This window comes from Hyperoodon ampullatus (genome assembly GCF_949752795.1).
Source record: "Hyperoodon ampullatus genome assembly, chromosome: 9".
Classification (NCBI taxonomy): Eukaryota; Metazoa; Chordata; class Mammalia; order Artiodactyla; family Ziphiidae; genus Hyperoodon; species Hyperoodon ampullatus.
In genome coordinates this window covers 108,748,598-108,763,032 of record NC_136922.1, presented here as the reverse complement: position 1 = coordinate 108,763,032, position 14,435 = coordinate 108,748,598, and the positions used below count along the sequence as shown (strand labels likewise).

General features: G+C 54.4%; 1 protein-coding gene across 2 annotated transcripts in view; it reads left to right on the top strand.

Moving 5' to 3' along the window:
- Positions 1-14,435, top strand: part of VIPR2 (vasoactive intestinal peptide receptor 2) — a gene marked incomplete at its 3' end in the record, with an annotated part of 66,471 nt that overhangs the window by 7,940 nt on the left and 44,096 nt on the right. For both annotated transcript variants that reach the window (XM_079710855.1, XM_079710854.1), the window contains exon 3: positions 13,032-13,139. In XM_079710855.1, the coding sequence (XP_079566981.1) occupies positions 13,032-13,139 (108 nt within the window). The remainder of the gene's footprint in view (positions 1-13,031; positions 13,140-14,435) is intronic.

Here is a 14,435-nt window from a genome sequence, read left to right as displayed (position 1 = left end):
TGCATGAAATCAGAACATCCTTCTCATATGACCAAATAACATCATTTTAAGAGACTTGCTTATTTCTGTAATGGTTGTGTCACACAGAATATAATTAATTACATCCCACTTTTCATCTCGTCTTTCCTTCCTGCACCTCTTTGTCACAGAGGAAACCAGGCAGTTTCATGAGCGTGTTCTCTCCAGAAAGTCCCGTGGGGGAATGACCCTTGTCTGCAACTCTTCTCTGACCCCCCACCACCACTGAGGCAGCGCTGCCTCTGGCCCAAGGGCAGGTGGTGGTGGTTGTCCCTCTCCCTGAAAAGCATCTGTTCCTGGTCCTTAGCTGACCTGCAAGTGGGACTTGTGAGCAGACTTCCCTCCATCTTACATCCTTACATCCATGTGGGTCAGAGGGTGCCTGCCGCCCTTCTGAGGTCAGCGTGATGTGAGGCCCATTATTCCCTTTTCAGTTTTCTCTCTGATGTAGGTACGAGCTGATAAGGCAAACAGCCTGATCTGTCTTTTTCCTTAGGGTGGGTCTTTTTGTATGCGATTTCTTCTAATTTCTAAACTCAATAAGATCAGCTACCGGCCTTGGATATTTAAATAATAATTATGTATTGGTTTGATTTTCTGAAAGTAATGGCTTTAACTTTACTTTTTATAGGAAACAAATCTCGCTGAAAAAAATTCTACTCTGAGTTAAACTTTTATGCTTAAACTCATGAAAGGAATCATGCACGAGAAGTCAATTACTAGCAGGTAGAGCATCAGCACACCTGGAAGCCACAGGTGAGAAGGAGGCTGTAACCCGATGCTCTGCTGGGTCACAGGAAGGAGCTTTGTGCCACTTGGCATTGCTGCTGATGGGGACCAAGCTACTTCTCCCGCCCATCTTCCTAAGGTGCTGGTGACCCCAAGACACAGCCAGCTGCTCGCGACCTCCTCCCCCGCGAGCACCTCTCCGCCTTCCGTGCCCCGACTTAGTGTCACGCAGGCCGTGTCCTGAAAAGGTCCCGTCACTCTTCCCGCCGGTGGGGCTGGTTCTGAGGCTGCGGCTCCCCCTCCAGAGTAGCCTGCAGTGCAGGTTCCAGCCTGTTGAGTGGTTTCCTGTGGTCCACCATCTCGCGTCCTGTGATGTGAAAGCACAGGGTCCCTTTCTGGGGTGGGAGAGCCTGCTGGAGGCTCCTCAGCACACTGCACTTCAGTCACAAGTGGCCAGTGAAGCCACTGTCCTGGCTGCAGCCCCCGCCGTCTGGCGCTGGCTCATGGGCGCATGGCTGGTGCTGCCACGATGGGGGCAGAGTTACACGTGTCAGCCATGCGCCCCCCCGGGTTCTTGGGGCTTCAGTTGTGCATGTTTTGGTTGCTTGGGCCGGTTGCAGCCCTTCCCGGGCACCCATTCACTTGCACGTTTTTGTAGAGTTTTCTGGGTCAAGCATCCATTCCAGTGGTTGTCTCTGAGCCCTCGTAGCCGGGCCTGTTCTTAGGGGGTCGCCTTGGATCATGGAGTGGACTGTCATTGCTGGAGCCTTGGCTGGCTCTGTCATTCACTGATTTTTCCAGCATGTTCTTATTGAGCAGATACCAGGCTAGAAGGGTGATGAGAAATTGGGCAGGACATGTCATCCCCTCTGGGAACTCCAAATCAAGCCCCCGATGGCGATGCACAGGGTGGGGAGCAGGGATAACGGGGCTTCGAGTCACAGGACTGAAGGATTTCTGAGGGGAAATCGGCGAATCTGAACATGGAATAACATCAGTCTACTCTGAACCAGAAACTGACAGTGACAGAAAAATGGCTAAGGACTCATTTTATCTTTACTCGGAGATTAAGGCAGAAAAAAGGTGAGTGGGGAAACTACCAAGAAGAATGGAGCTTTTTGATCATAAGCTAATTGGTGATCAGTACTTTGGTAATTGACTATATAAACCTGCTGTGTGTTCGGGGACCGTGGTCTTGGCTTCCATGTGTGTCCTGTGCTCGGCCCTGGAGTGGATTCGCTCCATGCAGCCCTGTTCCGCCTGCAGGTGATCACCACCACCCGCCCCCACCCGCCGCCTGGCCGAGACCCGCAGCCTCCTTGGCCTCTGCACTTGGTGTTGCCTTCCTCATGATGATGAGTGCACCCTCTTGCATTCCAGGGTAGGGGCCCATCTTGGTACTTCTCAGTCTCTTGGCACCAAGGCATCTGCCAAGGACCCTCCTGTCCGGTGTCTGTTGACCCAGGAGCAGATGTGCGGACCCTTCCTGGTGCCCAGGGCGGAGGGGAGGCTCTGAGGGTCCACTCTCAGGACAAGGACGGGAGATGTCCACAGAGCAGGCGTTGGGGGTCCCAATCTTGATGCTGGAAGGTGGCCGTCAGCCCATCAAAGTGAGGAAACGGGAGTGGACTTTCCAGTCTCTCATCCGAGCTGGTGGCAGAGCCCAGCTCCCTGGACCCTAAGTCAAGCACTCTTTTCACAAAGCCATACTTGGCATCTTAGAAAGAGAGGCATGCTTTAGATGAAGGTCTTCTTCCTCTCCAAAGCCTGCTTCAAAGGTGAGGGGCCTCCTCTGAACCGCACGGCTACGGGGAGATTGGCCTCATGTCCGTCTCATTGTCTGCACCTCCACTGAAGCTTCCCCTTGGGATGAGGGTCCCCACCCGTGTACTCACGTTGTGACGTCAGCCCCTTCTCTCCTCCGGCCCACGGCGAGGGCTCTGGGGCTTGGGGCAGCACGTTGATTTGGTGAGTCCTCCTTGACTTCCTGGCCGTCAGCTTCCTCACGACACGCCTGGTTCTCTGTGTATCAACAGGAACCGTCAGAGGCGGCTGGGGTTCAGCTGCAGGCAGAGGCCCCGCAGCGCAGGATGTTGAATCAAGGCCCAGAGCACCCCAGATGTCTGCACCTTAAACATCTCCCTGGCTGTGACCTGCCCTGGTAGCGCTCCCGCAGCTCAAGAACTGACACTTTCAAGGCACCTCTTATCCACCCCAGGGAAGTGTTACTACTGCTTTCCAAGCAATCTCTGACTTCTTACAGCTACTTCCTTCTCTGCAAGGGAAGGACTGAGGCCTGTGTGAGTGGACACTGAGGGTGAGGCCAGGCCTCCTGGCTGCCCACTGGGCCCCGGTGACAAGGACAGCACGTGCCTCCTGTGTCCCCCCGGCAAGTGCTGTCGCTCTGCTCCTGCGTGGCCCCGTGCAAGGCACCCGAGCTCACCAAGTTCAGGGGGGTGGGGAGCGTTTGCTCCTGGGGCTTGTTCCAGAGCTTGGAGCTGGTGGGCTGGCCACGCGGGCAGGTAGGAGGGATGTGTGTCGGCACACAGAACAGCTGGGTCCAGCCGCCGGGAGGGCTGGGGACGCGAACACGGAATGCATGGGTGAAGGAAGAGCAGCGTTGACCCGCAGCCTGGAGCTGGGCCCCAGGGGAATTCTGAAAAGCGGGATGTCTGCTATGAGCTGTGTTTCGGGACGGTTCACGGAGCAGACACTTCTGAGAGGAGCTGGGGGGGCCTCGCAGGCGGGTCACGTTTCAAGTGGAGGTGACGCAGGCGTGCTCCACGGACAGGACGGGAGGCTGGCGGAGCAGAGGCCAGGCTGCAGGGAGAGGGTGGCTGAGAAAGTGCCGCGGTCTCATGGCAGTGGGGGCAGCCGCCCCAGGAGCGCAGGAGAAAGAAAAGCACACAGGAGGAGCTGGGGCCCGGGGAGGGCGCCTTCGGGGCTGTGGTGAGCAAAGGCCACTTCTGGGGAGCCTGAGCAGAGGCAGAAGGGAGGGCTGGGAGGGAGGCTGGAGACTGCCCACCAGTGGGACCATTTGGGGCAGCAGGTCCTGGAGGCAGGGGGAGTGGCCAAGGGCAGACCTGAAGGGCTTGCCCCAGAAGGAGGAGGAAGGAGGGGACTGAGCGCCTGGCACAGCTCCCGGGGTGGAAGGGGCTGGAGGGGCCAGCAGGATGGGACCCAGGGCACTGAGCTGTGGACGTGCCAGGGGCCCCGGGCCCTGTGTCGCACCAGGCCCCTGGCCCCCAGCCCCCGCACACAGCCTGGGAGGATGGTCCCGCACGACGCTGGTCTCGGCCAGGAGCTGTGGATGCCACAGCCAGGCATCCTGCCCTGGGGGGCACGCGCAGCTGTGTGGCTGCTGTACTGTATGAGGACGATCTGTCTTAGCACTGGTAGATGGATGTCCCGACTCGATCCTGAGACGTCACCCAAGTCCTGCTCACAGATCCACGGAAGATTATCCTGGGAATAACATGGCAGGACTCCCCACGCATCCAGTCCCAGCCTGTCAGCTGAGTCCAGACTTCCCCTCTCGGACGGGGCTCGGCTCCGCCTGCCTGGGAGCTCATGTGGCGCCACCAACAATGCCCCAAGTGGTCACAGACATTGGAGGGAAGGTTGTTGAGAATTTGTACAAAAGACAACAGCAGACATCTTGATGGGTGAAAGGCGCAGCATCTGCACAAATTTAGCTCCCCATCAGTTTTCCTAAACTGACCCCACTGCAGGACCTCACCGGGACTCCCGAGGGCCCCCGTTGTACGGACGTCGGAAGAGAGCGTGAAGGTGCTGGGCCCACCTCGGAGGGCTCTGCAGCCAGTTCTCGGGCAGCCGTGCTGGCCGGGACCCTGACCGCAGGCACTAGGTTCACTCAGCTCACTTTGGAGGACGTTTTGATGTTTGGGGTTTATTGGATTCAGCATATTATTTAGATAGGTTCAAACTGGATCTCCATATGTCCCTTTGAAAAATTCTTTTGCTCAGTTAACAGCTTTGGTTAGTTCTGGGTTTTGAGTCTTGGTTTAACATTAGTTCAAGTCCCAAAATATGACTCCCACCAATGGAATCCGTCTGAACTGAAGTAAAACTTTGCTACTTCCATATTCAAAGTTCCAAAGTGATTTGATCGAGGTGCCGTCTGGTGGCATTGTCCCCCCAGATGGCCTTTCCCAGGCCTTGGTTCATAGTTAGCCTCTATCCCACCAAGGGTGGGATCATTGTAGCACCCTAGTTAGAATATTGGGGTGTCCAGGAGTTGTCTGAAGAATGAGTTCACCGAGAGCCAGAAGGTCCTTCCCGACTCTGAAGTTCTCCGGTCTTTTTTTTTTTTAATTTATTTTATTTTATTTTTTATTTTTGGCTGTGTTGGGTCTTCGTTGCTGCGCACGGGCTTTCTCTAGTTGCGGTGAGTGGGGGCTACCCTTCGTTGCGGTGCATGGGCTTCTCATTACGGCGGCTTCTCTTGTTGTGGAGCACAGGCTCTAGGCGCACAGGCTTCAGTAGTTGTGGCGCACGGGCTTAGTTGCTCCGCGGCATGTGGGATCTTCCCAGACGAGGGCTCGAACCCATGTCCCCTGCATTGGCAGGCGGATTCTTAACCACTGAGCTGCCAGGGAAGCCCCTCTGTGGTCTTTTTAATGACCCCCTAGCTGGCCCTCTGCCCCAAAGCTCTTGTTCACCAGGCAGAGCCCTGGCACTTATTTAAGGGGCTCACAGGGTGATGACAGGTGGAGTGAGAAAACATGACATTTCTTCTTAAAGTGCTTTTTTCCTGTTCAGAGATGTCCAGCAATTAGTGTGGCCTGAACCACCCCAGACGGAAGCACGGGGAACAAGAGCAGCCGTGACGACAGATCCTGTTCCCGAGGCACCGCCCAGCCAGTGCGTGGCCTCTCCATCCTGGGCCCAGCAGTGGGCTCTCGGACCCCACAGCGGGGAGAGCAGCCGTCACCAGGGGCTCCAGGGTCAGGGGCCCCTTGGGGCCACACTCCACCCAGGAGGTGCAGGTGGATCGGCGATGTTCCATCCTGCCCACCCCCAGGCCGAGCCCAGTGCTGCCAGGGACGGCCGAGGGAGAAAGTGGCCTGGCTGGGCTGGGCCCCCACTGTGTGTCTGTGCCCCACCCAGCCCAGCCCACAGCACAGAGGCGCTGTGGGCAGGGCTGGGGAGCCTCCGGCAGCTCAGTCAAGCTCCGTTCAATGCCTCGTTTACTCGTCTGTGTGATGAGACTGGGGACACCCCAGGCCTGTGAGTTTGGGGGATGAAATGAGCTCATGAGGGCGGGACCGGCTCCGCTGCTGCTGTCACTGCTCATCCAGGGTAGTGCTTTCCTCAGTGGGCTCGTGGGATGCGCTGGTCATCGGCACTACCTTCTGGGTCTGTGGAGGTGCTGGGGGCCGTCGGGTGGGGCGTCCAGGGATGCCCGGCCCTTCGGCGGCGGCGTGAGACCGGGAGGCACCCCGCCGGTCAGACAGGCCTCCCTGTGCCAAGCAGGCCCCTGACGAGCCGCCCGGTGGGCTCACCAGCACTCACCTGCCCTGCACGGGAGGAAGCCAGGCTTAGCGAGGTCGGGGCTGTGGCCTGGCGAGCTGTGGGCTTCGAGCCCACCCTCCTTCCCGTGCCAGGTAGGGCGTGGCTGCCATGAGCCCCTGAGCGGTTCAGCACCACTGCAGGGACGGGGGTCAGCCTGGGTCTCTGGCGCAATGGCCTGGGGTGGGGCACGGGAACTTTCTAACAAGTCGCCAGGGGCTGCTGCTCTGGGGCCCCATCAGCACCCGCACTCGTAATCCTTGAGGTCCCGTCTAGCGCCTGAGACTGTGGGTCTCAGCCCTGGGTACACGTTGGAACCTCTAAGAATCTTAAAAACCGAGAAGTGCTGTCCGGGGGAATCAAAGCGGAGCCCTGGGTGTGGGTACTGACAGCGGGCCCCGGGGGCATGTAGGAAGGAGCCGGGCACACCCTCCACTGCCGCTTGGCTGCCCCATCACCAGCCTGGGCTGAGGGGCACTGACCTGCCCTCTGACGGGGTCGTCCACGGGGCACACGAGGTGCTGCTGGTCAGGTGAGCCTTGGAGACCGCGTCGTTCTGGCCACGGCAAATTCTATACAAGGAGTGACCAGGGAGCAAGAAGTGCCATTTCTCTGCTTCCTCTCGAGCAGGGCTAAAAAAATAAAAAGCAAATCAAAATCTCCATAATGAAGGGACTTGGCCTGGAGGGTGTGCTCGTCATGGTGGGGAGGCCAGGCGAGCTGAGCTGACCCCAAACCGAGGCCTCTGCGTGGCTCTACCTGCTGTCGAGTAGCAGCCGCTGTTCAGTGTCCCTCGCCGTCTCCCCTTGTGTCGTCTTCACACTGACCCCTGCACTCGGCCGCCTGCCCACCGGGGTCGGAGCCGGGAGACAGGAGAGGAGGTGATGGGTCCTTCCTCCCATCTCGCTGCGCCTGTGCTCACCTGTGCACCGACACAGGCGTGGCTGATGCACAGAAGTGCCTGGAAACAAGTAAACGGTGTCCAGCGCTGTGTCCACCACAACCAGGCAGTTGAAAGTCCTCTGACGGGACTGGACTGGGCTTCGCTGGAGCTCCGGCTTCATCACCGGGGGCAGAGGAAGTGGGACTGTGAGACCTCCACCCCAGGAGCTGCAGCTTGAGGGGTGTTTGCCCACCCGGTGATGAGGTCCCACCAGCCCATCACAGAGGAGGACAGATGGACCAGGTCAGCAACTGCTGTCTGCGGGCTGGGGACCCAGTGACCAGCACGGCTCTGGCCTTGGAGCCCAAGAGCACTTCCTGGGCTTCCCTGCAGCTTCTGATTCTGGAAGAAGCTTTGCCACTTATGACTTCAAATTTAAAATAAACTTTTGAATGGAAGGTGTTATTGGTAATGTTAGCTGTTGCCTGGCCTCATACGTTAGTGCCAGAAAGTTTTCTTTCTCCTTTTCCTTTCCCCATGCCTGCTCCTGCAGCACCTCCCCAACGCTCCATCTTGAGCAAGGTGACCCAGGGGATGAGGCCTCCCACCACTGGATGCCCAGGCGCTGGTCCGCCCACCCTCTCCTCGCAGGCCGGGCCGCAGGAGCGGAGACCCCTCCCTGGAGCTCCTGGCCTCGATGGGAAGCGCCTCCATCACACTGTGTCCATCGTCGAGAGTCAAGCCTGCCTGGGTTCCTCCACTGTCCCACTGCTGTGCTGTGTCTCTCTGTGCGTCGGTGTTGGTAGGGGACTGGATTTCTCTCTTGGTAAAAATGTGGACAGATCGGAGCACAGCCACTGCTGTGGGGATGCATCCTGGGGATGCCCCAGGAACCTCACCCAGAGAGGGCGGCAGACCACGTCAGTCGTGGTCACAGCCTCACCTGAGACATCAGCCCTGCATTCGCTGGATGAGTGCTCAGAGCCGTCCTTTGTCTGCTTGCGCATCTGGACTCGGTTCATGCCTCTGGCTCTGTGTCCAGGGCTTTCATCATAAAACACCTTGAACGTGGAAGACTGGAGTGGTAGTAACACATCTCCCCACGTCCCAGGAGGTCACAGAGGGTCAGTGGGGACAGTGGTCTTCCACGGAGAGGACAGTGACAGCAAGACGGGTTCTGGCCCCAACCTCGCTCTGCAAACCCAGAGCAGGAAACACAGTGTTTGTAAAAGCTCTGCCCTAGACGAAGTGTAACACCTAAGTAGTGACTCACCTGATTTTCTTGAAAACGAATTGCTGTTTATATCATTGAAATAATGAGAAAATAAACCCGGGACTCAAAGCAACACGTGTACCATCGTCTGTGAGAGTATGACTTGCCCGGGGATATTTTGGAAAGAGAGTTGGTTTTTCGGGTACAAGTTTCTTTTCCATGGTGGTCAGTTCCTCCCCCTTCGTAAGACTGCATCGGGCCAGGTGAACTGCAGCTGTCTCCTCTGAGTTCCAGAATATTGACAGGCACGTGTTCTAATAGCAGCCTTTCCTGAGCACAACTCATCCATGTCCTGAGTATGTTCCATTCAAGTTGCCGTGAAGTTTAAGAAATGTCTGGAGGTTGCACCATGCCTAAGACCAGTTTTTCTGAACCTTTTGATCTAGAATGTTCCTTTCAGGGGACTAAGCTGTCTTCCCAAGAGGAACTTAGGAAGCCACCACCGCCGGTTTACGCTGGGCTCCTATGCGCTCTTTTCCTGCGAAGTCTGGCGGTTGGTTCACGGAGGCACCTCGGTCAGGCCCTGGTCGGGGCTCCTCCGCCACCTCCTCTCTGCAGCTTCTGGGACACTTTGCCAAGTTTACAACGTGTCAGTGCCTCCCAAGTCTGTTACTCACCCAAGTGCTAAATTAAACAGTATGGAAGCTGAGGAGTACAAAAAAACACTTGTTTCTGGGAAAATCAATTTGTGTGCTTTGGAAAAACTAAAAAAGTGAGTTGCTAAGCAGCCGTAGGGTTGGAGGTGAGAATGGCGGCTAGGATCGATTCTGGAAACCTAGCTTTGCGGGAGCCTGAGTCAGCCCGCTTTCAGTGCTCTGAGGTTGGAAATCACCGAGGACAGGTCAGAGTGTGATTTACACAAGAAGAGCAAAGAGGAGCCCAGTCAACAAGCCCACATGCAAAGGAAAGGCTTTGGCTTTGTGTTCTATGTTGAAGTAATAGAAACACACTTTGTGTTTCAACTAATGGCAGATATTTAAGGCATTAAGCACCTACCGTGCTTTTCATTTCCCCAAGCCACTGACCCCCACTTTGGATAAGAGACCTCCTCCTCCTTGTTTTGGGTTTTGAAAGACGGAGAAGATTTGTGTGATAAGTGATAAATTTTTACCAAAAAATTCTCATTCTCATTTATAATTTATTCATAAAATATTTCAGGTAATTTATATGGCCATTTTTAGCTGAAAAACCATGACCTGAAGAAAGTTGCATCTGTTTGGGCTAATTTACCCCCAGCAATAGTTTATGTACAGTAATGATGGGTTTGTTATTTTCTCTCTTTGCTTTGTTTCTTGATAGTTTGTAAGAGTGGCTTTTTAGTTTTATTTTTTGCTCGTTTTAGCTACAGCTCGAGGGTGACGCTGTCTGGGATGATGGAAATGTGTGTCTGAGCTGTGAGGTGAGAGCCACCAGCCACATGTGGCTACTGAGCATTAGAAGTGTGGCCACTGCAGCTGAGGAGCTGAATTTTCAATTGCATTTAACTTCAGTCGATTTAGGCTTAAACTTAACGGCCACATGTGGTAACCTTATTGCAAAATGCAGTTCTAGGATTTTTTTCTCTTCTTTATTTTAGCAAATCTGTTTAGTTCACTTTATCTATTGTTTTAGCTAAAGCGCTAATATATTGTTGAAGCATGAAGGTGACAGCAAGTGCCCAGTAGGTTCCTGGGTTGGGCTGTACACTGCGCTTAACCGTTTCTAATAATAGCTACTTCTTTTAATAAATGGTCTTTGCTATTTTAAGGCAGTCTCGGTATTTCGTTATTCTATTTAGAGCTTTTAAAAATTAGGAATGGCTGCTGAATTTCATCAAGTAACTTTTCAGTCTATTGATGTGAACAAAATTTTCCTCTTTGCAGACTGAGCCTTGATTTTATTATCACCATCTCAAATATCTAGGTTGCTACCAGAGTGTAACAAAAATAAATTCTCACGCAGACCCTGCTTGCCTCACCCACGCCACTTTTTCTCACGCAGTCTAGACTATTCACCAGTTTTCAAACAAGCCTTTTCTCCCCGGTTTGCCTTAGCTCCAGCTGAACTCTGTCGGGAGTGGCCCCCGCCTGTCAGCTCTCTCCCCTTTCTCCAAGCTGCCCCCCTGCCCCGCCCGCAGAGTCCCATCACGCTTGTGGTTTACGCTGTTGTGATCACAGTTGACCCTGTAACAGTCCCAGTCTCCTTTCCAGTGTAGCTCTGTGTTATTCCTGGAACTCTAAGTTAGTTTTCCATGTCTCTATCAATCATTAGCATCAACTTTGTACCAGAACAATGGCAAGACACTCGCGATGATGTAGTACACAGGGTGGTCACCAAGTGCTGTTCTCGGAGCCACTCCTGCGCCCTCCGTCCCCTGCCAGGCAGCCTGGTTGGTCCGGGGCTCCCTGGTGCTCCTCCAACAGAGCTTCCAGAAACACCCAGCAGGGCAGGGAAGTCTGGAGTTCTCAGAGTTCAGAATTCAAACTCGACGTGATTCTCCCAAACATAGGCCACCTGTGCCCTTTAAGGGCACCCCCATTGCTCACCTCCTGCGGGCTGGGCTGCCGCCCCCTTTGCTCCACCTGAATCTTTAACACACATACGTGCTGTCTGTCTTCCGTTTTATGACATCTCTAGGAACTGCCATTTCAAATTTCTCAACTGCCTTTTTTTTTTTTTTTTTTTTTTTTTTTTTTTTGCGGTACGCGGACCTCTCACTGTTGTGGCCTCTCCCGTTGTGGAGCACAGGCTCCAGACGTGCAGGCTCAGCGGCCATGGCTCACAGGCCCAGCCGCTCCACGGCATGTGGGATCTTCCCAGACCAGGGCACGAACCCATGTCCCCTGCATTGGCAGGCGGACTCTCAACCACTGCGCCACCAGGGAAGCCCTCAACTGCCATTTTCATGAGACTTGGGAAATGGAGCAAGAAGCTCGTATGTCCCCAGTTGTCTGTCTCTTGCCCGCATCGCATAGGCACATCCCTCCTTACCACCCTGCTCATCCGTACACTCCCAGGCCTGCAGGCTGCACTGCCCACCGGGCTGGAGGTGTGTTTCTAGTGATGTCTTTGTCCTTGATTATGTGTTCTAAGTAATTTTTCAAAAAGCAACATTTTCTTTAAATATGTAAGAATGTTAATATAGTATGAATTCATGTACTCAATCTTCGGTAGGTAATTCAGTTCTTAGGATGAATGTATTTTCATTTTATTTTAAAAAGCCTTTAGAGGGCTTCCCTGGTGGCGCAGTGGTTGAGAGTCCGCCTGCCGATGCAGGGGACACGGGTTCGTGCCCCGGTCCGGGAAGATCCCACATGCTGCGGAGCGGCTGGGCCCGTGAGCCATGGCCGCTGAGCCTGCGCGTCTGGAGCCTGTGCTCCGCAACGGGAGAGGCCGCAGCAGTGAGAGGCCCGCGTACGGCAAAAAAAAAAAAAAAAAAAAAAAAAAAGGCTTTAGAAAGTACTTTCATGGATTTTTGGGTGTGTTTTTAGCCACACCGTGCGGCATGCAGGATCTTAGTTCCCCAACCAGGAATTGAACCCAATCCCCCTGCAGTGGAAGCACGGAGTCTTAACCACTGGACCACCAGGGAAGTCCCTATTTTCATCTTTTTTTTTGCAAAACTTGGTTTGTAGCCAACTTTTCATTACCTCTGTTCTTAGAAGTAAAACATTTCCGTGGTCGAACCAAAAATGCATAACTCCATTGATGTGTTTGCGCAGTTATTGTACAGGTGTGGGTGGCGTGTCAGAGAGCAGAACTGTTGTTTCTTTCTTTGTTTTAATTGAGGCTAGCACCCTGCTCCTCCAATACTGAAGTTTAAATGAAGTATAGAAGTTTAGAGGTCACAAAATATAGTAGAAGCACCTTGGACTTGTGATAAAAATTTCCTGGGTTCAAACGTGGATTCATTTACTGTCTGTTTAATGTCGAGAGGCCCCTGGACCATTCAAACCTCAGTGCTCTTTGTCAGTGAGATGATTAATACAGTGTTGGTATGAATTACCGTCATGGGGTGGTTATTAAACCAAATAAGAGAAAGTGTTTTAAGCTATAACATTATGCAAATTAAGTTTTGATAACTCCATGAGGGTAACCGAAGATTTCACCGCTAATAGGTCGTCTTGACTGCTGAAATCCACTAAATCTTTTCAAATATTTAAATTTGCAAATTGTCCTTGAAGTCAGAATCCATAAACGCACAAGTGTATGTGCATCTAGGGGACCCTTACCTCTAAGACTTACACAATACCCAGTGTTGCCCATTTTATCACATGGGGGGTGGGGGGGAAGCACTTCAGGAGGAAAAAGTAATGATTCTACTACAATTCAAAAGTGCGCAGTGCATGCTGGGTTCCTCAGAAACGTTCTACCACAGATCTGCTTATTCCTCCAAAGCTGATTACAATGAACCCATGCCAAGTATATTCTCAATAATATCGTGGTGCGAGTTTCACAGAAACATAATTTGCAAGATAATTACCTAATTAACAGGCTTTCTATTTGAAAGGCTTCTGAGCAGATGCAGTCCCACCACCCTGGGCACCCCACGTGTGGCCTGAGCGTGCTGCCCTTGTGGTGGGCAGAGGGCCTTGCTCACCCCCGTCTCCCCTCCAGCCTGCAGCGGCGTCTGGGACAACATCACGTGCTGGCTCCCCGCGGATGTCGGCGAGACTGTCACGGTGCCCTGTCCAAAACTGTTCAGCAATTTTTATAGCAAACCAGGTACTGTCGTCTGTGTTGTTTCTGAGCTTTGCGGTGGGGTGCATATGAGGGGCTGGCTTCTCCATGAAGGCACAAGGAGCGGGGTGTCGGTTTCCTTGGCCCAGTGAGTCAGGGAGCGGCTGTGCTGAGCTGGCCTTAGAGACTGGGAGCACAGAAGCCTTCCGGCCAGGTGGTCCGCCCTACAGCACACAAGGTGGGGCGGACAGGAGACCCTGGGCAGGAGCCAGACACACAGATGCCCAGCGCAGACGAGGGGCCGCGGCACCAGGCAGGGAGAGAATAGAAACACCTGCTGCACTTGGGCACCGTAACCCTCAGAGAGCGTCCTCCAGGGTGTCCCTTCCCGGCCGGGAATGCACTTTCTCCTTCACAGGAATCATCTCCTTTCCTGGACCGACTCTCTGGGTTCTCAGCCCCACCCTTGACCCGGCCCCCTGTCACCTGAACACCTGCAGTCGCGGAGCTTCCCGCCTCAGAAGGTGCTGACCGGGATGGGCCGCCCCCTCCTTCCGGGGCTTGCTCTGCACACAGGCCCTGGAAACCCAGATGTTCGAGAAATAAACCTGTTTTTTATAAAAAGTTATAAGTGGGAAATTGGGGGGTCTCTCTACACATCGGTACATGTTGTCATGGCAACCAGCACCTTGCTTTGCTGTCCCCATGCGGGTGAGCCCTGGGGCCCACGTGAGGTCCCCCTGAGCCGGGCTAGGAAAGGGGATGTGAACAGGCGGGTGGGAGACTCTACCTCTGTGGGAGGGGAGAGCTGGGGGACTGGGCACAGTTCTGAGAGCAGGTCTTTGCAAGAGACAGTATCAGGCCATCAGGTGGAGGAGGGCCAGGTTCCAGGACTCGGAGGTTTATTCTGACGAACTGGAGCCTTAGGGCATCATGGATGCCTTCAAGTATTAGTGTTCTCTCAGCCGGGGAGAAGGCGCCTATGCTCTGCGTCCAACAACGACACGGCCAGGAGCCCGTGCCCTCGGCCAGGCAGCCCAGTTCTGAGTTCTGCTCCCCGTCCTCTCCAGAAGCCGCTTGGCCAGTCCCCAGAGGGCTGCGAGGGCCCTGGCCCGCCCCTGACTCGGAGCCTGAAACGGTCCACAATGGGAGCACATCCGGTGGACCGGCCGCAACCTGGAGCCTGCGCATCACTCCTGCCTCGGCCCAAGCCAGGACTCTCCTGACAGGGTCTGAGCCCAGGTGGCCGTGCTCAGGGCCAGACGTGTGACTGTGGCCTTTTCAGGACAGTCACACTCAAACATGCACTTAAGGACCGAGGACAGGAGTGTGCAATCAGCT